This window comes from Hoplias malabaricus, chromosome Y (genome assembly GCF_029633855.1).
Source record: "Hoplias malabaricus isolate fHopMal1 chromosome Y, fHopMal1.hap1, whole genome shotgun sequence".
Lineage (NCBI taxonomy): Eukaryota > Metazoa > Chordata > Actinopteri > Characiformes > Erythrinidae > Hoplias > Hoplias malabaricus.
The window spans coordinates 40,825,024-40,849,401 of record NC_089820.1 but is presented as its reverse complement, the minus strand read 5'-3'; the positions used below and the strand labels follow the sequence as shown (position 1 = coordinate 40,849,401).

At 38.9% G+C, this 24,378-nt stretch overlaps 2 protein-coding genes across 3 annotated transcripts in view; one reads left to right on the top strand and one right to left on the bottom strand.

Moving 5' to 3' along the window:
* The window catches only part of LOC136678936 (leucine-rich repeat protein SHOC-2), a 34,873-nt gene extending 23,710 nt beyond the window's left edge, over positions 1-11,163 (bottom strand). Inside the window, exon 1 of the mRNA XM_066657134.1 lies at positions 11,097-11,163. The gene's annotated coding sequence lies outside the window, so the exon portion shown is untranslated. The remainder of the gene's footprint in view (positions 1-11,096) is intronic.
* A 7,509-nt stretch (positions 11,164-18,672) lies between these two features.
* On the top strand, positions 18,673-23,747 carry LOC136679614 (BBSome-interacting protein 1-like). Of its 2 annotated transcripts, none has more exons than XM_066658244.1 (3): positions 18,673-18,764; positions 20,573-20,640; positions 22,711-23,747. In XM_066658244.1, the coding sequence occupies exons 2-3, from the start codon at positions 20,595-20,597 to the stop codon at positions 22,893-22,895; spliced, it is 231 nt and encodes a 76-aa protein (XP_066514341.1). In that variant the 5' UTR covers positions 18,673-18,764; positions 20,573-20,594; the 3' UTR covers positions 22,896-23,747. The 2 variants fall into 2 exon arrangements, with proteins under 2 accessions (XP_066514341.1, XP_066514342.1); XM_066658245.1 differs by having other exon boundaries at positions 18,694-18,764; positions 20,577-20,640.
* Positions 23,748-24,378: the final 631 nt, after the last annotated feature.

The window sequence follows — 24,378 nt, the reverse complement described above, 5'->3', positions numbered from 1 at the left end:
GTTTCTGATTGGAAATTAAAAATCTGTTGTCAAAAACAATTAAATATACCATATATATAAACCATATAACTGGAATAAATATGTTGGTAGGCAGTACTCACCTTATGTTAGCACAACAAACAAGCACCTATAACATTGCTGAGGCTACAGGTTAAGACAAGCATCCTGGAACAGCTCCAGTATATTTGTGAGTCTCTTAAGTTTTGTGAATGTTTCACAATGAATGAACTAGAAATGGCCATGGATTACTTGAAATTATATTTTTCTACAGTAACACCTACCAAGAACCTACTTTTTCTGTACAGACAGCACCTATAGCACAGATAGCACTTGGTTATGACACAAAACTAGAATTTAATGCAGCAGGTACAAAACACTGTAGAAGATCATTAAGCTCACCAAATGTCCAGGCTTTCTGATTTCAAAATTGTCACAATGGATAAGAAAAATTTAAACCTAATCCAAATTACAAAGTACTAACTAGCACCCTAATCTTTCTATTCACCAATAATAATATTAGTGTTGTTGTAGAAGCCTTCATGCAATGGAGAAGTTCATCCATGGAGGAAAAAGCAATGTTAGTGGTATTAGGAAATTTTAGAGCCTGTTTCACCATGTCCACTACAAATATGACTTGTAAACCAAAAATGTACTGAAACATAACTGGAAGTGGTACATAAAACAGTGAGAAAATATTGAAAACTTGACAACTGCTGTCAACAAATGTATATCAGCCTAAGAAAGGTAGTGGCAAAACCTGACATGTAATGTCTGAAATGTAAACCAAAAAATCTAATCTAAAATTCTTCATTTTGAATCAACAAAATTACAAACTGTATAAAGCCCATCAGAATAGTGACAAAAAAACATATCTATATTAAGCAGTTAAGCCAAACACTATCAATAATTTTCATTATGATAGCCATACCTTGCAACAGCCAAAGTAATGAAATAAAATCTAACATACCCAGTTATGTACAGCGAAATCTGCTATGAAATATTTGACTGTATTCAACAGCAAAGCAATTGTTATCACAATGGAAATATTTATTTGGTTGCATGCCACCTTTGGTCACCTAGTGTCTGCAATCCAGGTCTGAAGTTTTTGTAAACAACAAATGACAACGGTTTTGTAAACAACATATAAATGCACTTAAAGATATTTACCTTTTAATCAACTGTTTGAATCTGAAAGCAAAGAGTGGACCCAAGCTGAATGTGCAGAGAGAGAAAAAAAAGATCTGAGTGTTTCTTAAACAAAGCCACTGAGATTGCAATCTAAGAGAGGAGAAATTGTGAGAGACTGGCGAGGTGTTATCTCAGAGAGAGAAAGCGAGCGAGCGAGAGTGTGTGTGTGTGTGTGTGTAGTGGGCGAAGCCTGGGACCAGTACAGAAAGGCAGGGGTCAAACTGCATAACTTGCTGCTTATCCTACATCTCTGACGAGCAGAGGAGAAAAAAAAAAGAAAGAGAGAGAGAAAAAAAAACGAAACATCTCTCGCATTCCTCTCCTCGGGATCCTTCAAGCCGCCGGCGCAGGGGCCCTGCATGACAGATATTTCTCAAATCAATCCTGAAAGTCAGTCTAACCATAGTGCAAAGCATGCTGATCCTGACCTTATCTGGAGAGAGAGAGAGAGAGAGAGAGAGAGAGAGAGAGAGAGAGAGAGAGAGAGAGAGAGAGAGAGAGCACCGCAGTTAACTAACAGCCAAACCACAACAGGTCTTAGCAGAGCTGCACATGCAGCACGAAAATGAACCTGACAAAGCACATCTCATATTTAAGCAACACTTTACAGATATACGGCATGAATGTGTATCGCTGGCTTGACCACAGCCTGATCCCATCATGATTTAATACAATCATGCAAACTGTAAAAACAATTTTAAAGTAAAAATGGACAGGTGGTTTTCTTATTCATCTTATTGTACTCTGGCCAAAACTACTACTAGTTTCTGGCAAAGGAATTCTGAAGTGCAGATGAATGCAACAATCCAACTGACTGACAACTGATTAATGACTATCTGTTAATCATTTACATCCATAGTTTGTCTGCAATACTGTAAGCCCAACCCAAAGCCTGGGCTGCATTTCTAGGACTATACGTCACAAGAGGATGTTCCAAAGTGAAGGATCTGCTGAATTCAGCCAAGACTGCCTACACTCTGACAGATTGAGACTCAAGCAATGTATCCTTCTCGTCTTTTAGATGCACACAATTCACTACAAGGTTTAAAAAAAAACATGGTGGAAACTGAAGCCTAGTGAACTGTGTCTTAAAATGTACATTTTTCCTAGTAAAACTGCTCCTGTTACTATTGAGAAAGCAAGATTTTATATCCCAGCTGTGACAGGCAGAATGATTTCAGTGACATCAGAAAGGAGAAGTACTCCACTGACCACACAGTGTCAGAAAGCACAAAAGAAAGCATGTTTAAATGGCTTTCATTACATATCAGCTAATATAACATTGTAGTTAGGGCTGGACTATTAATCCAAAATGAACTAAATTCAACATTCAGTTCTTTTAAGTGACATAACCTTAACAATATCTATTAAATACGTTTTTTTTCCATTTATTTGATTATTTATTTATTTGTAATTCTGTTACTATGCTCCCCACTGTTAGTTAATGTTTTAAAATTACACTATGTACATGTAATCATGTGATTCTGCCTCATCCAATCTTCCATATGGAAGCAACCCTGAGGCGAACTGAGACTTACAAGCTCCTAGCAGAATTAGAGAAAAAAAAATCCCAACTCTAATATTCAGCATATTTACAATACAAGCTTTGTCATTGAACTATGAGGGTAATAAAAAATAAAATAACTGTTCATTCAGTTTAATTGAGGTAAAATGTTTACCTCGATATTGGTTTGCAATCACATCACACTACTTCTAGCTCATATGCACAACTGGAGAAGCAAACAATTTTCATTGAGCAACTTTTGACAACTTAATTTTTAAACTTGTCTAATACATCAAGATATAAAAGATTTTCTTTTTCCATATTTATTTATTTGAGATTTAATTACCCAGCTGAGCAGCACTGTTTTATGAGATTACCCGAACCCCTGTCCCACCCACCCTGTCTCTAACAATGGTGGTCACATGATGTCTAGGGTTTTCCTGACAAACATGCTTTACTTGTATAACCACATACATTGACTTTTGTTACTGTAAACTTGGCTAATCAGGGCCAACAAAGAAATAATTCCACCATAACACTTTGACAGAATCGGTGTAAGGATATTGTATATATACACTATTGGTTTAAAGGTTTGTTGACATCCCTTATAATTAGTAATTCAACTGTGCACACAGAACATTAAAAAAAATCGCCACAGAAAATTACTGCCAATACTGTGCAGGTCACCAAGCCCTGTCATAAAACAGTGCCTGTATCCTAATGCCATCAGATACATACAACAATGTTTCAACATGTGTTGTAGCCTTCATTCATTCATTGTCTGTTGCTGCTTATCCAAATCAGGGACGCTGTGTGTCTGGAACCTACTTAGAATCACTGGGCGCAAGGTAGGAACACCAGTCCTTCTCGGAGTGACACACACTCACACATTCATTCACGCACTCACACATGGACCCTTTTCAGTCACCAATCCACCTACCATCTTGTGTTTTTGGACCTTGGGAGGACACCAAAGCACCTGGGCGCTGGCGGAAACCACACCAAACTCCACATAGTCACCTAGAGCAGGGATCAAAGCCACAACTCCAGAACCCTGGAGCTGTGTGAAAGTGCTACAGTGCTACCATGCTGCCCTATACGTATGAATGAGAAGCAAAAAAATACTAACACTCTGACTATAAAACTGTGAATATATTAAAAACACAATGTGAAATCAACACTATACATGCTTTCACATACGACCTCCAGAAAACTCAGAGAATAAGGTCTGGACAGTTTGTGGGTTTGTCCTTTAAGCATGTAGCTGACCACTGGATTTCCAATATCAGACACATTCTCACAACTAAAAATATTCCAGGAGATTTAGGCATGTGGCATCACATGTGAGCAAAAGCAGGAATCTCCACAACATTACCAAATTTATTCACACATGTGAAAATATTTAGGGTTACCGTACATGTGTGAAAGGGGCCTATGGCATTTCTAAAGATGACTGATGAACAGGGGTTATTAACACACATTTTGTACACAATATGGACAACACCAGAGTGATTCTCGAGTTGCTGTTTGATGCTATGGCCTACATTTAGATACCCTGTGCAACCAATCATTCCTCACTATCATTGTTATAAAAATGTGAGTAAATTTTGAGACAGAAAATAAAGTGAAATTCAATTGTGTGCACCAGCTGCTTGTTCCCTCTGAATTACATTAAGACAGAAAGGTCTGTGTATCACTCTGTATTAGCTGCATTAAAAATACTGCTGTACATTATGGCTGCAAAACACTGGCACCCCCGCAACCGTGACCCTGAACTTAATAAGCGGTTACACATAATGAATGAATGAATAAATGAATGTGTGCAAGTTATGGTAAGATTAATCAGCAAATATTATATTAATATTGGCTACAATTATTTCACTTCTGCAGAATCTTTACTGGTGTGTGTTGTTTGGAATGACCTATAGTGGATCTACCACGTGCAATATTACTTCATTTATTTCTGCCACGTCCTAATCCTAACCAAATGATCCTTTTTAGTGAATTATGGTTATCCTCCTATCTCAGATGTTTCTTTCTGTATTGTAGCCCCTACAAAGCAAAGATGTTTACCAGTGTAAACTGGTCCAGTGTAAACTGTCACTGCTGCTGTAGATCAATAATAGCAGACTTCAAGAGTCCTCATTATAATAATCTTATTAAAAAATTGGGGGTGACGATAGTTTACCCGGAGGAGCTGCAAGTGTGAAGGCAACATTTATCCCGGAGCTTACCCAGACATCTGAGAATGGCTCTGGAAATGTTCCGGAGTTTCTCCTGCATGCGCTGTACAGGTGCTGCTCTATGCCTAAAACTCGTGTTTAATCTCCTGCTGCGAGAGTGCGCCTGATGCAGAAAATTTCCCACTGTGAGCTGCATGTATGAACGACCACTCTGGGAGTTTCTCTAGAAATGTTCATGAATGAAAGGGGCAATAGGAGGCTTCAAATGCAATGAAACTAATGCAAAGGTAGAATTAAGTGTTTTAGCAAAGGAGCCTTCTGCTCTTCCAGAATACAATAAACATAAGTCACATCTAAACATCTGTCCAAAGTCAATTTCTTTTTCAGCAAGTGTTTATCAATAAATATATGACTGTGTCCCTCACAGTGGAAGTGCTATTTCAGGCTAGTTACAGCATTCACAAGGAGTGGATTGCTGCTGGTGTCAGTGCTTCAAGAGCAACCACATACCGACGTATCCAGGACATGGGCTACAACTGTTACATTCCTTGTGTCAAGCCACTCATGACCCAGAAACAACACCAGAAGGGTCTTACCTGGACCAAGGAGAAAAAGAACTGGACTATCACCCAGTGGTCCAAAATCTTGTTTGCAAATGAAAGTAAATTTTGCATTTCATTTCAAAATCTGGAGGAAGAGTGGAGAGGCACACAATCCAAGTTGCTTGAGGTTTAGTGATGGTTTGGGGAGCCATGTCATCTGCTGGTGTTGGTCCACTCTGTCACATCAAGTCCAAAGTCAGCACAGCCATCTACCAGGAAATTTTAGATCACTTCATGGTTCCCTCTGCTGAAAAGCTTTATCGAGAAGCAGATTTCATTTTCCAGCAGGCACCTGTCCGAACTGCCAAAAGTACCTATACCTGGTTTAATAACTACAGTATCACTGTGCTTGATTGGCCAGCAAATTCACCTGACCTAAACGCCATAGAGAATATATGAGGTATTGTCAAGAGGAAGATGAGACACACCAGACTCTATAATGCAGACGAGCTGAAGGCCGCTATCCAAGCAACCTGGCTTCCAGTACCACAATGCATTGATGCAGTAATGCATGCAAAAAGGGCCCAACCAAGTATTGAGTACATACTGTAAATATTTTCAGTAGGCCAACATTTCTGTATTAAAAAACATATTAAATTGGTCTTACATAATATTCTAATTTGAGATAATGAAATTTTGGTTTTCATTGGCTGTAAGACATATTTGTCAACATTAAAATAAATAAATTTGAAATGGATCACTCTCTTTTTAATGAATCTATATAATACATGAGTTTCACTTTTTGAATTGAATTACTGAAAAAAACTTTTTGATGATATTCTATGCGCCTTTATATGTAAAAATTTAAAAAGTGGGGCTCCTGCAGGGACTTGCCCAAACCTTGCATTTTTTCCCTCATACCTGGCTATAGATATCAATAGATCTAAATGTGTGCTGTTTTTAAAAAAATAAAAGATTAACATTGTTAACAGACAAGTGCTAGCTGCCATGTATCAATTGTTTTTGCCCTGCCAGTCACATGATTGATTATGAAATCCACATAAACAATGCCAGGCATAAATCCAACACCCACATATGAAACACTGCAACTATGTGACAGTTTATGCTGCAGTATAAAATTGAAAAAAGTACATGTTCAAACTAGAATACACTAATGCAACCCAGCTGTTTGGAAAAGGTTGTCATTCTTCTTTGTACTGCAATAAAACCATATGCTGATAAGATCTATGAGCTACACTGTATATCCAATTCCCCACTCCCTTTATAATTACTAAATTCAGCTATTCTGGGGTGCACCCATTGCAGACACAGGCACTCGACTGTGCACACACATCTACATAGAAAGGCACTGCCAGTAACATAGGATTTTTGGAACAGCACCACATGAGCCAAAGTTCACCATGCCCAACACCACACACATGCAAAAATGCCCTTGCAGTTTAATCAAACCCGCAGAGCAATGTTCCAACATCTAGTGTAAATCTTTCCCAGAAAGACAAACGGTTTTTATTACTTCAGCGAACATACAAAGAACCTCTTTGGTATTACCTTTCATTTCAAAAGAAACACTGAATAAGCAGATGTGCACAAACTGTCCGCAAACTGTTTGATGGATTTTGTAGGCCCTGTCTGCTCAAGCAGGTGTACTGAAGATATAGCCGTGAAGGCAGCTTGGTGGAGGCCCAAAACACGGCATACAGGGTGGAAAAATTCTCTCAGATTAAGTGCATAAACATTACTGAGAGAAGAGACACAAATCACTTGGGATTTGTCAGAAAAGAACCAAAACTGGTCCTGGGAAGTGAGCGAAATCTAAAAGCTGGGCTCCACAGAAAGCTTCCCTAATCCTAGTACGTACACACATACACATACATACATATACACACACACTAACTACACATAACTTGAAACCGATATACCTCCTTTGTATATGGTGTTATCTTTCTCATGATCACAAAAAGCTGCCCTTCAGCCACCAAGCCAGAAATTTTTGGCACCCTTGCCATAGTGGAAACTCTTGATATTAAAGCCTGCACACAATTATATAACTTGTATTCTTTAAAGTAGTCAAACATTATGGTCTAATATCTTTAATGTACCTTTAACATTCATATGTTGAGCCCATATTAAGGTTTATTTGTAAGGACCTGTGGTGGCAAAATAATAATAATTAACAAAATAAATGAATAAATACGTCAACAACAAACAAACATGTTTCATGTTGTTTTGATATCAACATCAGGCTAACCTTGGCAAAAAATAAGCTTCTGAACCATTTACATTCACAAATTTCTTACAAATCTGTTCATTATGAAATTGTCTTTAAACTGACAGCAACACTATCACTGGTTCCCAAAGCAGGATTTAAATGAAGTTAACTTACAGATGCTTAAACAAATGTCAGCTAACCGTAGCCACCCTTTTTTAGTCCCAGCAAACATGAGCTCAGAGGGGGGAAACAATGACAGATACATAAAAAAATAACGTTAGAATTACCCTGGTAATTCTAGTAAGTAAAATCCCTTGATTAATGCCTGTAGATTGTTTTCTAACGTAGCATATAATTTCTGTCACAGAAAGAGAGAAGTCTGCCGTTTTAAAAGGCCTCTCTCTGGGCGTTTTTCAAGTAAACACCAGTACATTTTGTACTAGAGTATTAAAAACTGTTAGTTTACCACGAATTGCTCTACTAACATGTTCGGTTTAACCATTCTTAGGATCTGTTTAAACTCGGCATCCATATAAATTAACAATAACCAAGTGTTTTCTTCTGACTTTGGTAGCGTTTGCAGCTAAAACAATATTTATTCAATGCTGTACTCCTACAGATTACAAACCTGTCACAAGCACAAATACGTGGTCAACAAATGTTTAAGAATGTAACCCAGGCCTATATATTTGTGAATATATCGGCATTTCTTATACAATATTTAACTTTGCGTTTGCTGTGGTAACGTTAAGCTAATAAGCTAACGCTGCTAGCATGTATGCTAATGTTAGCTAGCCGTCAGAGAACCATTAGTTTTCCTCGGATTTTCAACGTTCACAGTCAAGAATATACCCCTTTCCACCGTTTTATATTCCGATTAAATATAGACACCTCCGTGATTGTACGAGCGCAAAGGAGTATAGTTTTATATCACATCAACGAATAGAATAAGCGTACTATATATAAACACGGCAAATTCGCCCAATAAAACGCTTACATTAATTGCTGTTATTGCACTGGCTTATCATATCTCCGAAGGAAAATGAACCAGAAGCCTACGTTCTGTTAAAGAAACTCCTGTAAGAAATGAACTGACCCAAATGGGACCCCACTGTTCTGGTTCATTGTAATCTCTGTAGACAACTAAGCACCATCAAAATATCCGGTATTCATAGTTAGTTTTAATAATCGTATTATTTGTATCTGTGTCTAATTAGGCTAATCCGCTTCCCCGTTTGTCTTGTGGCATGCTGCATTTCTCTGTAAACACTCACAGAAACACCTAACATTACATTTACCCTGAACCAAAGTTAATATTTCTCTCTGTCGAGGGTGAAAATACCAATAGCATGACGAAAGGCATTCGTTCTGGGGAGTCTACAAATGCTTACAAATGTACCTAGCGTTTGTAAAATATACTAAGAAATGAAATACGTTAGCGACATTAACATTTAGGGACTATTTTTTCTGTTGAGCCCGAACGGACTGTTATCTGGTTACCAGTTTTCCACAAAGATGACGTTGACCTCGTATATTCTATTCCACCTTAAATTGGGCAGCAGGCGTTCTTGGCGTTTTTCATTTTAAGGTAGCAAATAGAATTCGTATAAAAAGCCAGTGAAATAATATAACTTGTGGATATTTCAGCATTGATACAAATGTCTACAAATATACATCAATCAAATGATTAGAATAAATAAAAATAACTAGAATATTAATTTATTTATCATTTAAGATGTAGATAGGAAAAAACTAAGTCCCTCATATTTCACCAGTTTGAAACGAAGGAATCCCATTAATTTACTTCTGTTTTCACCCGTTACAGTAAATCGTACCATAATTTGACCATTGGCTTTAGTCTTACCAAACACAGAAAAGTTTACTTACATCTTTTTCATTGCCATTTTCACTGTAATGGTTAGACAATGCTGTAGATTCACTGGCATTTTACGCGTTCGTACTTGCGTTTGCATAGTCGTTTATAATTGCACTGTTTACAACACTGTTGCTTCTTTGTTGTCTCTTGGTAATGGCTTCTGTCCTTGTAGAAATGCATGTGATAGACTATCTATTACATAATATTTCAAATGAAACTTCACATATTGTCATTTATTCTGTGGATGCTGTGTAATGCCTCTTCTCTGATTGTTGTGGTTTACAGCTGTAGAGAGCCTCCACGCACTTCCATATACAGATTACTTGGCATATTTTATATGTGACAGCTTTATTTTCATCTTTATGTGTACCACAGAGTTCTGGTGGTTGTGATTTTGAGCTGCTACCAAAATCTATGAAACTAAAGTTTAATTGACCACGGGACCGAATATTTTGTGTTTTATGCAGTGGAAACACATCTGGTTTTGAGAAAACTGGCAGCTAAAGCCAGTGAATGTTATTCTTTACTATTCCAGGTGAAGATACAGTCATCATGCGTTACACTATCCATATGAAAGGTATCAATAAATACAAGAGTATATTGTCGTAAATGTACGTTTAAATGTGGATTTTATTTATTTATTTCAGAATTACCTCTCTCTGAAGGTTTCGCTAAGCTAAGCTAGAACGCTAAATGTATTAGCAAGTATGCTAGCCTATGCCTGGTTTTGCAAAAAGTCGCTCATATCTTCACTCCTGACAGATATAAGTACAAAGTTTACTTGGTCACCCACGAATCTGTATAAATATTCGGATTTGTTTTGTTTTTTTTAGCGCAGAACCGTGTCGAACTGAACAAACTAGCTGTTATGTAGCTTCTATTTAGCTTCAATTGGCAGATATGAAGCTATGCTTCTTACACTCACAAAATAGCTTTTCCATATTCTCCATTATGTCAAATATGGAGTGACACTGAACTGAGTATGCGTGTATACTACAGTTTATACAACCTAGTGTAGGTAAAGCCAATTTAGCAAGAATGGAGGTTAGCCAGATTGATAGCTTCATGTTTTTTTCCCCATCACATTCTCTCTTTTTTTAAAGGAGGTCGAAAAGATCTAGAAACCTTCAAAGAACACCCAAAGCCAACAGCTGTCACTCACGGGAAAGCGCTCCAGGGATACAGCGGGGCGAGAACACGGCTAAGGCCGGGAGAGGCGGCGCCTAAGCCCGTACACTTCGCTCTGAGATCACCGCGGTCTGGGTGCGGACTTCCAATACTAGACGTCTCTCCCTCTCTCTGTTTTTGCTCTACTTCTCGATCTTTAATGTTTGCTAACGATAGCCAGCAGAATAACACTACTCTCTCTCACACACACACACTCGCTCTCTCTCACACACACATACAACAGAGCGGCCATTCCGAGGCTGAACAAAAGAGCCCCCGATCTGCACTCGCAGAGCCCACCGGCAGCGCCTCGTCTCGCGGGCCTCGATTTCCTCCTGCTTCGTTAAGATATATCACCGCCCCCAACCCTGATCTGCGCTCCCAAGCCCCGCGCGCGGCTCGTTACCTTCCGCGGTATCACTCCTCCATCCCGCCGCCGCTCGAGCCACTGCTTCCTCCTCCTCCTCCTCCTCCTAACACACTATCTCTCTCTCTCTCTCTCTCTCTCTCTCTCTCTCTCTCTCTCTCTCTGCCGCCAGACCCGCCCCTCACCAACTCACTGCGTCACACGCACGCGCTCCATCGCGAGACCACACACAAATATACATCAATTACATGATATATACCTTCTTACTACACATGTATTACAATATTTAAAAATAAGATACTACACATTATTTTTATTCTATACACACATTTATTACACATAAGTCTATGCACTCATATTACACATTTACATTCTACATGCAATTACACAGGCTACTTTAACATTCATATACTTAACAATTATATGCTATATGCCCACATATAACAAACACAATACATGCTCCACATGCATTATAATACAGATTAATTACAATCTGTACACCCATATACTTAAAGGAGCCATCTGTAATACTGACACCAAGCGTTTAAAATTGGAACTATAATAGAGTTTCAAAACAGTGGAGGGAGCTGTCCGCCTCTCCCCTCCCCAGACGTGAAGCAGGACCAGGTTGCCAGTTTGGGGAAAACTGAACGAACAAGCAACAGACGAGTTTAAGAACTTTGGACTGTAATAGCTAAGAAGAACAGCCATAATCAACATATTAATACAGAAAAATGTTAATAATTTCTCTAAAACAACTCCCTATGCAAAAGAAATGCAAAAAAGTAAACAAGCGGCGGCCATTTCCCTACATTTACAAGACTTTATTGTCCAAGTCCACATTCAATATTTCGACTAGACAAGGTTACTTTTTAATATATATATATATATATATATATATATATATATATATATATATATATATATATTTACACACAAACCGGATTTCCAAAAAAGTTGAGACACTAAACAAACTGTGAATAAAAACTGAATGCTGCAGAATGTGGTCTGCCATTATCTTGTTGAAAAATGCAGGGTCTTCCCTGAAAGAGATGACGTCTAGATGGGAACATATGTTGTTGTGGAACCTGAACATAGTTCTCTGCATTAATGGTGCCTTTCCAGACATGCAAGCTGCCCATGCCACAAGCACTCATTCAACCCCATACCATCAGTAATGCAGGCTTCTGAACGGAGCGTTGATAACAACTTGGGTTATCCTTGTGTTCTCTGGTCCGGATGACATGGCGTCCCAGTGTTCCATAAAGAACTTCAAATCGTGACTCATCTGACCACAGAACAGTCTTCCATTTTGCCACACTCCATTTTAAAAGACCCCTGGCCCAGTGCAAACGTCTGAGCTTGTGGAGCTTGCTTAGAAATGGCTTCATCTTTGCACTGTAGAGTTTCAGCTGGCAACGGCGCATGGCACGGTGGATTGTGTTCACTGACAATGCTTTCTGGAAGTATTCCTGAGCCCATTCTGTTATTTCCTTGACAGTGGCATTCCTCTTTGAGGTGCAGTGAAGTTTAAGGGCCAGGAGATCCCGAGTATCCAGTAGAGTTTTACGGCCTTGACCCTTACACACAGCAATTGTTCCAGATTCTCTGAATCTTTTGATGAAGTTATGCACGGTTGATGATGGTAACTTAAAAGTCTTTGCTATTTTACGCTGGGTAACACCATTCTGGTATTGCTGCACTATCTTTCTGCACAACAATGGTGGAATTGGTGATCCTCTTACCATCTTGGCTTCAGAGAGACACTGACACTCTGAGAAGCTCTTTTTATACCCAATCATGTTGTCAATTGACCTAATTAGTCTTAATTGGTCTTCCAGCTGTTCGTTATATGCTCAATTTCCTTTTTCCAGCCACTCATTTCTACTTGTCCCAACTTTTTTGGGATTTGTTGACGCTGTGAAATTTTGAATCAACATATTTTTCCTTTAAAATGTTACATTTACTCAGATTAAACTTTTGATCTGTCATCTATGTTCTATTACGAATAAAATATTGAGATGGACATGTGTCCATTTACGAGTCTTATTGGTGTTATTGGCCAGGTTCTTGAATTCACTGTTCCACTTTAAGAGTCGAAGATAGCGCTATAGCTTTTGAAATTTTTGAAGCGACTGTTATTCCACTTTATCTGTTTAAATCCCACAAACTAATTGTATGTGATGCCACTAAGCATTTAATGACTTAAGTGAAAGGCAAAAATGGAAAGAGCTGCTTCAGTTTTCCCTGGATTTACAAGATGTACTGAATAAATTACTTAAAAAAAAGTCAGTTTAAGAGTCTTATTTGCATTATTCTCCAGCTTCTTACTTATTGAATACTCATTTCCACCTTAAACAGCTATGGGAAGATATAGCTAGCAGTAGGTTTTCTAAACAAAACTCATACTTGAAACAGTATTTATTTCCTATTTTACACATTTAACACACAAGCAAGTGTACATCAACATCTACTTGTGAAACGTTTATATTTGCTGTGTACTACCAAGCTTGATTTCTCTGTTCCACATTAATTAGGTGAATGTGCAAGGCTTTTCAAACACAATTCATTCATTCATTCATTCATTCATTATCTGTAACCGCTTATCCAGTTCAGGGTCGCGGTGGGTCCAGAGCCTACCTGGAATCATTGGGCGCAAGGCAGGAATACACACTGGAGGGGGCGCCAGACCTTCACAGGGCAACAAACACAATTCTTACTCCTTAATTGTTTAAAACACACATGAATCTGGCTCAATTTCTTTAAAACAAACAAACAATGCTATTTGCACCTTCCAGTCATGTTGTTATTCACCTTCTTCATATAAACACAGAAAACACAATCCTAACACCTTTCAAGCATCGTTATGCCTCACTATCTTTATATAAAACACACAGCCTATGGCGTATACTTCTTTTAATCTATATATAAACATCTGTACTTTTATATTTATGTTCTCCCAGTGTCCCATGGTCCAAAAACACACATTGGTAGGTGGATTGGCAAGTCAAAAGTGTCTGTATGTGTGAGTGAATGTGTGAGTGTGTGTCGTCCTGTGAAGGACTGGCTCCCTGATTCCTGGGGGGGGACTCAACAACCCTGATTTTCCTCTTATTTTACTCTGTTTCTTGTCATGGAGATTTTTAGAAGGGCAATGGGGCTTTTGGGTCCCCCCATAATATAATGTAACATTAACTCTGTTAACTTGGTCATTTCATGGCTACAAGACACTATGTTTGTAGACCTGGCAAGGCGGTGGGTTTGGACTATTGGTGATTGCACAGAGGGCAGGATCACAGGAGCTCTGCTCTGGACTGGGCACTTCTTAAAGAGAACATATTGCTTCAGCAATGGTCTAAGAGGCAGCAGTGTTATAGCTTTGACTGTTTCCTTAATCTATCATCACACACCCTGGGTATGTTATGACTAAGTACAGTAAATATCTTACAGATTGCTGATTTAAGCAATAGAAATTGTGTGTTGCAGGCATCAGTTTGTACATTTGTTCATACTTAAACAGAAATGAGTTTGTTAAACAAAGGAAAAATTCATTTATTCATTACCTGTAACCGCTTATCCAGTTCAGGGTCGCATTAAACCGTCCGACCTCTGGACTCCGGATTGTGTCGATTGGATCATGTACTAAGTACTGCACTGCACTTTTTCTGTCAGCATGGGCGTCAGTGTGGGTCTAGCTTTTTAATGAGCCCTCAGATCTGTAATTAGTAATGTTATTTAGAGCTCAAAAAAATAAATGCCATTTTAAGGTCACCTGATAACTGTACAAGCATATTCCTTTTATTTCTTTGTCCAGTAGCAGACACAATCGCCTGCATATCTGTGGACTTATTTTTTCAAGATGATTTACTCCCAGAGGACTTACAATTTACCATACTGCTTCTGTTGCAAACTCTTTTTTTTTTTGGGATGTAATTAAAAGCCTGGGACACTGTATGGCATTTGCTCATTTTCTAATGCTGCCGCTGAGCAGGCTATTGCAAGGCTTGGCAAACAACATATAGTCTCAATCCATAAAGTCTTTGTGGGGTTTTTTTTCTTAATTGAAAGACAATGTGCAGTATTATGTGGCACTTTCATCTGTTTTGCTAACAAATCATGCTTTTATAAGTGCTCTGCTGCCTTCTTTATCTTACCACCCAAATATAGTTGGAACCAAATTTTGTTCAGGAGCCCTCTTGGATTACATGCAATAGGTTCCTTGAAGATCTGCGAGCAAAACTGATGGATGATGGATCATTTCCTCCTTTCGTGTCTAATTGTTTTAATGGTTCTGTAGAAGAGTTTAGTTGAACCCTTAAACTCAGGTCATTCTTTAAACACCAGGAATGATAAAGTGAATGCTCATTAAGGTAACCGTTGAGCCCTGTGTGCAGTCTAAGATAACGGCTGATGCTATAAGCTTCTTTTGTATTACGAGTATGGCCATAGAGCTGTTGAATTATCAGGATCAGCTTAGGCTTTTCAATTTGTTCAGATCAATGTAGATTTTTCATTCCTTTCTGCAACATTTGGCTCTTGCTGGATTCTTTTGAGAAGGGTTTTAATCTCTAATTGGCAGCTGGCAGCAGGAAAGAGCAATCAGTGACAGCAGGAAAGAGCAGTCAGTGGCAGCAGGAAAGAGCAGTCAGTGGTAGCTCACAATTGCCAGTTTTACCCTGCTATAGGTGGTATTAAAGAAACACTAGGCAATATTTTTACCATACAATTACACCAAAATAAACCTAGGGAGAATGGAGACTCTGTCATTGCTACTCCTGGCTCAATATTGCAGAGAATGCGGTATGTAACTTTTGGTCAGGGGAAGGAATACGCCCCCTTTCATCTCCTTGATTTTAGGACAGTGCCTCAAAAGTGAGTTACACTCTGCAACTGTAACCAAAAATACAAGATCTTTCCTACCATTCCATTTACATTTGCTATGAATCTGTGGTATACATCCATCATTCATAGCATCTGACCACAAGACCACCTATTTTTTCTGCACTCTTTGTCCATTCTCTCATCTCCACTGTTCACAGTAGCACACTGTAGTTCTACAGCTACACATTGTAGTACCATTTGTTGCTCTGCATACTTTGCTAGCCCCCTTTCACTCTGTTCTTCAATGGTCAGAACCTCCACATGACCACCACTGAGCAGACATAATATGGCGGTTCATTCTCAGCGCTGCAGTGACAATGACATGGTGCTGGTGTGTTAGTGTGTTTTATTGGCGTGAGCAGATCAGTCACAGCAGTGCTGCTGGAGTTTTTAAAATCCTCAGTGACACCGTTGGTCTGAGAATTGTCCACCAACGAAAAAACATCCAACATTCAGCGTCCTGTGGACAGTGCCCTCTCTCCTATGATGAAGGACTAGAAGACGACCAACACAATCTTTGCAGCAACAGATGAGCTACTGTATTTGACTTTATATCTACAAATTGGACCAAATAAGTAATAGTGTAGACAGTGAATGGAAAAACTGTTTAAATTCAAGCAGCTCTGCTGTGTCTAATCCATTCATATCAACACAGAACACTCACTTAGCACACCACCATCAAGTCTTTTTTATCCATACATTTTTTTTTATCCATACATTTTGCGATTGAAATGTAAAGATTTAAAAAAGAGAAAAAGAAAAAATCACATTGTAATGAGTGTTTTAAACAACTGGATGAACATTTAAGTTTTGCTTTGAATGTATAAATTAACACATAAGAAGTAAAATTTCCAAGAATACAATGTCTAGTTCTTGAGGGCTTATTCATATTCATACCATGAAAGGTTTGCAAAGTTTATATCTGTTCTTGAGCTAGTCAATTTAAGTTACTTGTAATTGGATTGTGGCAAAGGCTGGGAGCTCCCCTGTCAGGTCTAGTGGCTACACTCAGGAAATCTTTTGAGGATGTTTCTGTTTGTGGGCACATACTGGAAGTTATTTGCATAACTGGGGTTACTCATTCATTCATTCATTCATTCATTCATTATCTGTAACTGCTTATCCAGTTCAGGGTCGCAGTGGGTCCAGAGCCTACCCAGAATCATTGAGTGCAAGGCAGGAATACACCCTGGAGGGTGGTGTTGGACCATGGGAGGAAACTGGAGCACCCGGAGGAAACCCACGCGGACACGGAGAGAACACACGAAACTCCTCACAGACAGTCACCCGGAGCAGAACTTGATCCCACAACCTCCAGATCCCTGGAGCTGTGTGACGGCGACCGTGTGTATTTGGTGTATGTCATTTGACACGTGCAGGGCAGTATCCACTATCAAAGAGATTTGGGTGCCTGTGGAAACACCAAGCCCAAATCATTGCCTGGTGACTTTTAAAATGTACATACTTTACACAGAAATAATTATAATAAGTTTTAGTGAAAATATGGTAAATATGATATTATGATCTAGCCTAATGATATTCATACATGGTAAATGGTGGTAAATTGTCAGCAGGTAATGAATACTATTAGACCTCACTGCTAACTGGCTAACCAGTTACAGTTTCACTATAACTGACTGAAATTATAAAATGTACTAACAACTACTGATGAAGAGAATACATGTAACAGGGCTGCTCCCTTTACCCAAATGGTGGTTGCCCTCGCTGATTGGCAGCTGCTCTGACCAGCAGGCGGATGCCACAGACTGACTGGCAGCTGTACTTATTGACTGGAGGTTGCCACTCACTGATTGGTGGCTGTATTTACCAACTGGCAGCTGTCACTAAATGACTGGTGGCTGCCACTTACCGACTGGCGGCTGCCAATGACTGACTGGCGGCTGTTACATGCTGACTGGAAGCAGCCAATGACTGGTGCTTCCTGATGCCAGCTGTCAATAAGAGATTAAACCCCTGTAGTTTCTATTATTGCCCACCACTCCAAGGAGTGTTTGAACCTTTTCAAAGACCATGGCATTATTTTACAAGCTGCTGCTGTGAGTCAGATAAAAACAAATGTGATCTCTGGCCAGTCAGCACACTGCAATACTTCATGTTTAGTCCCTACTCTGCTTGCTTGGAACCAAGAATGCACCAGGACTAAAAAAGTACTTGGTATCAGGTACCAGGGACCATATTGGCTAATGATGTTCTAATTTCCAGATTTCCTAATGGAAAAGTAAAAGAGCAGAGTAGAGGCCTGTTGAGGTACCATGCAGTGGAAGGCACAATAATACCCTCACAACTGTCATTAAAATCCTCACAAAAATGCTCCAGTACCTTGCATAAAGCCTTTTTGGAAGAGCAAGCTTTTTGGTTACCTAGCAAAGGGGGGACAAAATCCCAATGAATACTTTCCATTACAGAAGATATGTAGGATGAACAGGCGTCGCAAAACTTTTGCCCATACACAGCAATTTCACCAGTGTTAAATCACTAAAAGTGTTGATTTAACACTGGTGAATGTGCTGTGTAGGATACGTCTAGAATAAGATGAACGCTGTGATTATTTCTAAGTTAAAATAAAAGTGTGCTACGAAGGTGGACCAGTAAAAATAAATGACGATTATTTTTTATACATATATGCGCACAGACGTCGCAAGTGGCCCTCTAAAGGAAAAAATATGCAATAACAGTGTAGAGTATGGGCACTACGCTATTAAACTTGTAATGACCAGAAGTGTCCGCTGAGGGGAGAAAGCGGTTTACAACCCGAGAGTTTCAGCAGGAGGAGAAATACGGAAAAGCGGATAAACATCGCTGAAGGTAAACAGACTCAAATGCACATCTGTGTTTACCTTTTTTTGTCGCGATCGTTATCATTATTTAAATCCTATCTAATAAACGCGACGGTCTGGAATAGTTTAATATTACAACGCAGTAATTATATAGCGAATTAATATATAAAAACAGCCGAGGCTGTTACTATGGCAATAAGCTTGTTACTATGGAGATTTCGCGTTCCTACGATATGAGTTCGATATGTTTATATTGTGTGATAGTTGATACGAGGAACTTACAACCACGCAGTCGATTAAATTCACCTGTTATTTTAGCTAAAAAGGACCTATATCACAAAATAACAGCAGAGGACCAGACAATAGAGACAATAAATATAGAAAACAGACTGTAATACACCGATTATTAAACGCTAAATATACTGTAGGTCTACATTTATATTTATATTAACACATTATGCGGGGGACCCCACCACATTCTCAAACAGTCTTGAAAGTGTACTCTGAAGATATTTTTGTATACCAGCTTGCTGCAGATACAAACAGCCAGTGAAAACTTAATTCTAAAAGTTGATATATCTAGCATCCTAAAAATTAATATAGCACCAAAGTTCCATTTATCTATAAAGACATAATGGTGTAAAAAGACTCGCATTGTCTTTTTTCATAGCTAGGCAGGCCGGCCGGTCATACGTGTATGTTCATCCCGCCCCGAGGAAACACCGTCCGTCCCCACGTTTTGTAATACTGTGAATGGAAATGTGCTCAAATGTGTAATTTTGTCACTGTTTAATCTCTTTAATCACCGGTGGTGCGCCCAGAAAATTTTGTGCTAAACGCCAGTGCTCCTTGCTATCAGGGGACCACTCACACAGAATTGTACATGCAAGATGGCAGAATGCAGTATAAGATGTTCAAGTCCAGATACTCATTCATCAAAAATTTGTTCCCTAGCTAAAAACGTCTGTGACAAAAGAATTATTACTGCTCTATTGTGCTCCTCTGTGTTTGGATGCTTTTTCTGGGCACTGTGCTCATAACACAAATGGAAGCGTGAGCATCATATGGCTGTGCCATAGTTTTGTTTACGATAATGTCATAATTTTCAAAACGATCAAAAAAATAAATATCGTGATAATTATATTCTAACTTGATTACGCAATAACGTCATGCAGTTACACATAATATATCATACATTCTTTACATGAGTCATTTAGGCACAGTAAAGTGGAAAGTGGCTCTGAAATGAAGGAATTTGCTAAAAAAAAAAAAGGTGTGAGTGACTTCAGAACGTTTGGTTTGGTTACAAAATAATACATGTACAATAAAGACTCTGGACCCACCACGACCCTGAACTAGAATAGTGGTTACATGTATGGGCAGACATTCATTCATTATCTGTAACCGCTTATCCAGTTCAGGGTTGCAGTGGGTCGAGAGCCTACCTGGAATCATTGGGCGCAAGGAAGGAATACACCCTGGAGGGAGCACCAGTCCTTCACAGGGCAACACACACACATTCACTCACTCACACCTACGAACACTTCTGAGTTGCCAATCCACCTACTAATCTGTATTTTTGGACTGTGGGAGGAAACTGGAGCACCCAGAGGAAACTCACGCGGACACAGGGAGAATTATTGTGATATTATTTTAGGTCCATATCACCCACCCCTACTGTTAAGACTAAGATGTTTTTAGGAAACTGGGCCCTTTTTTTTTAAAGCAACCATTTTCGGCCAAATTTTAAGATATTCTGCCCTTACTATGGCAATATTAAAAACAGTTCAATGTTTAAGATAAATTATCCTTGATCTCTGTTTGCTTTCTTCAAAGGAAGATTTTCAGCAGAAGCAAGATGCCTGAGATCAAGTCCATGTTCAAAGAAGTTTTGCCCAAACAAGGTAAACTGGGCCATTTACATGGGGCTTTTTATGCTTCTATATTTATTTGTACCTAGCTTGTATCTACAGCTTCTGACAAAGTGTCTATTCCCTGTTTTGGTGCGTGTACCCTTCCCTGAAAGTGTTCCATCTCAGGATTTTAGGACTTCTGATTTAAAATTACACTGTCATCATATATTTAGTGATCTGTAAAACACATAGTTTTAATTAAATGTCAGTTCCAAATAAAATGTTCAACAACAAATTAAATTTATCCAAATGTAGTTAATTAGATTAGAAGTATTGAAGACATTTAGTCAAATGCTTTGGGGCATTATATCCTTAGCCAGTATTTGACACTGAGCTTGGTGACCTTAGGCTCATGTGTAGCTGCTCCTAAATGTCCCATTCCATTAATAAATGCTCTTCTGTGGGAATTATTTAGATGTTTTAGATGTTAACATTTAAATCATGGCATAGTCATAGCCAATCAGTAGCCAGAGTTATCTGTTCATCATTCAGTGTGCAGCCAATGTAGCCACAGTCCTCCTGCAACGGTTAGATTTGTGGCAGCGCTGAGAGCAGCAGGTCAGAGCTGAAACACTGGGAACTTCAGTTCTGATTTAGATAGAACTAATGTTATCTTAGGTTCTTGTGACTTTGTTTAATAAGGCAATTACCCCAGAACCCCCTGGATTAATCTTAGCGCCCCTAATCATTCATCTCTAGTGACGGCCCTGATTTAAACAATATCTTAACCTGCTCCCTATTCACTATATAGGCCATTATTTTGGGGTTCTGACATTTTGTAGTAGTGTTTGAAAACAGTGGCCAATTTTCTGTGCATTCAGACAATCCCACAATGCACCACAAAAGGTAGTGTACAATCCATGTACACTAGCTGACAGCAGTGGATAGCAGATGCTGGTCTTTCAAGGAGGGGAAGCTCAATTTCAGCCTACATCATAAAATGTGTCGGTTTATTTATATGTAAATTCTACCCTCCGTTCCTTTTCAAGAAAATGACCTGTGATCCTGTCGTACCAACAAGGCGTCTTTTCCAGGGACTTGACTAGTGTCCTCTCAATGGCCAGCAGAGCTAGGCTGCTTAAACGGCCTTGGCCCATCGTGCTTTGTGACGGTGGAGGGGCTCAGCAGCACCCGCTGGACAGAAATTGCGATAGAAGTCAGAAAGAGTGATAGAAGTCCGTCTCCAAACACAAGCAGCTACAAAGAACCCCACCAGAAATAGAAGCTCGATTTGTCACTAGTCGTTTTTAACAAAGAAAATGCTGCTAAGAGGATTAAGAAAAGTCTGGTTCAACTCAGAACAGAATGAAAATTTAATGCTCCCACAAATCTTTACACCAAAGTATTGCTGATTCGCTCATTTCGCTGTCAATCAAGAAGGGATTCAGCCTCAGACAGATCATCCAAACATCATGCAGAAGCTGAGCGTCCGGGCCAGCCGAGGCCAGCCCACTGCCCCATAGACCCCCAGAGATGCTGAGCGTCCGATGGGCGGGACAAAGCCCAGCATTTATCCAATGACTCATCTCGTTTCGCTGCACTTCGCTGCTTTGCTATTGAACTCTGTGGACGCTGTCTGAAGCACCGCGAAGCTGCGGGAAAACCGCATCTTTACCAGTGATAAGAAGCTGATTCTGAATAAAAAGTTGAGCGCGTTGTAGTCCATATTTATTCACTGACATGTACACACAGAATACATTTGATCACTTATTTGACATTTTAGGGGGAAGCTGAGCTTCCCTTGCAGTCTTAGAGCAATCGCCTCTGGTGGATAGTGCATACCCTGCACAGCACTGTTTGGTAAAAACCCACAAGGGGTATTGGCTGAAACCATTCACTACCTTCCTGAATTCAGTTCCCTATAATAGTGCACTATATAGTGACAAATATAGGGAGCCATTTCAGACACAGATTTAGTGTGTCTGAATATGCTGGCTGTTCTGAGAAATTCTACTCACCCTAGTGGTCTTACATTTTTTAGTGCAATCATTACCCAAGTGGCAACCCTTGTACATGAGCATGAATATAAGCTACTCTACATGTCCTCTTGCTCCTGTTCAGGTCAGCTTTCAATAGAAGACATCCCCTCCATGGTGCTGTCTAAACCCAAGCTGTTGCCCCTGAAGTCTGTGACTCTGGAGAAGCTGGAGAAGATGCAGCAGGAGGCTCAGGAAGTGATAAAGCAGCAGGAGCTGGCTCTCAGAGATCATCATCAGCAGCAGCAGGAACAGGAGGAGACTCAGTAGTTCACACTACAGAAAGGATCAAGTGTGCACTCCTATCACAACCTAATATCACCACATATCACTGTAATAAGAAACCATCTGTAATTGTGCATCAGGCCCAGGCTCTCTGTGTGTAAAGTAACTAGTGCAGCTGTATAGGCTGTAGTTTTGTGTTTAGGTTATAATCCCAGTGAATGTTTCCGTTGCCATTGTACTTGGGAAGTGTCATTAAAACAGATGAGATGGACAAATGAAGATATGAATATGTACAGTATTACCAGCTATGGCTTTTGTGTAACTTATAAAAATAGTTTATCATATTCCACATTTTTCATCTACATCATTTCATTTTTGTAACTGAAATATGAGACAGCAACATTTAAAATACAGACACGAAGATTTGTGTCTTGTTTTGCTTGGAACACTGTAGCTTACCACAGATCACAGGAGGAGTAGTGAGGAAAAAATATTTCAAATATTAAAAAAAAAAAAAAAAAAAAAAGGAATATTTCAAATATAACTAAATTTGCCTGAGATTTACAGGCTTTACTAATTGGATCCAAATTATACTCAATGGTCTGAGCAAACTCAAGAGTCCAAGCAACACCCCACTTGGAGGCCATCACTGAAAATCCTATTTTATAAGCAGATATAATCAATATTGGTTTTAAATTGTTCAAGGAAATGCTTAAGTAAAACAAATAGCATAAGAATATACTAAATCGTATAGGGGGAAAAGCAATAGTGTGTGTACAAAGAATTTTAAAGTATTTCTAGCTGCGCTTTTTCCGCTAGATGGCAAAATACGAACACAACTTCCATACCGTGGAAAAACTTCACGTTTAGCTTCTTTCCGCGGATATTATCTCTTTATTTTCAAAGTGTCTCAAAAATCTGAAAGGGTCACTGAAGACACAATATAACAGACTATTGATATCCTGAAGATGAAGAAATGTTACTGTGAAAATTCTTATATAATTGCCCTATAAGCATAGCATTGGATATGAGGGAATGTGTGGGAAAATTGTGCATTTGGCCAAATTCATTGGGCATTATCTCTTTATTTTTAAAGTATCTCAAAAATCTGAAAGGCTCAGGTCATGGCCCTGTGAATATAAGTGACATGATGAATATGTGGAAACATGAATTTTGGAGTATATGTCCTATGGCATTTTTATTTTTTAATTGTCAGATTATTAAGAATCTGAAATTGATTTTACAGAAGGTGTAGTACAAATATAATATCCCTAAGTGCAGAGTTTAATTCATAAAGTTGTTTGTTTAAACATTGAATGTCAGTGTGTATATTCACAATGTCTGGTTATTTCTATTATTATAAATATTTCTATAGAAATTTGAGTTTGTAGATTATTTATTTGTTATAACAATGCTTCTTGGCAATAAATTTCATACCATTGAAAAGCTTGTTAATTTCCCTTTTCAATGGTCCCACATTTGTAAGGAACATGCATTTGTGGGATGAGCAGTAGAGCTGAGTATGTGG

Coding starts and splice junctions, on each gene's coding strand:
- LOC136679614 (XM_066658244.1), top strand. CDS start 20,595: ATGCCTGAGATCAAGTCCATGTTCAAAGAAGTTTTGCCCAAACAAG. Junction 20,641..22,710: donor AGAAGTTTTGCCCAAACAAG/GTAAACTGGGCC, acceptor GCTCCTGTTCAG/GTCAGCTTTCAATAGAAGAC.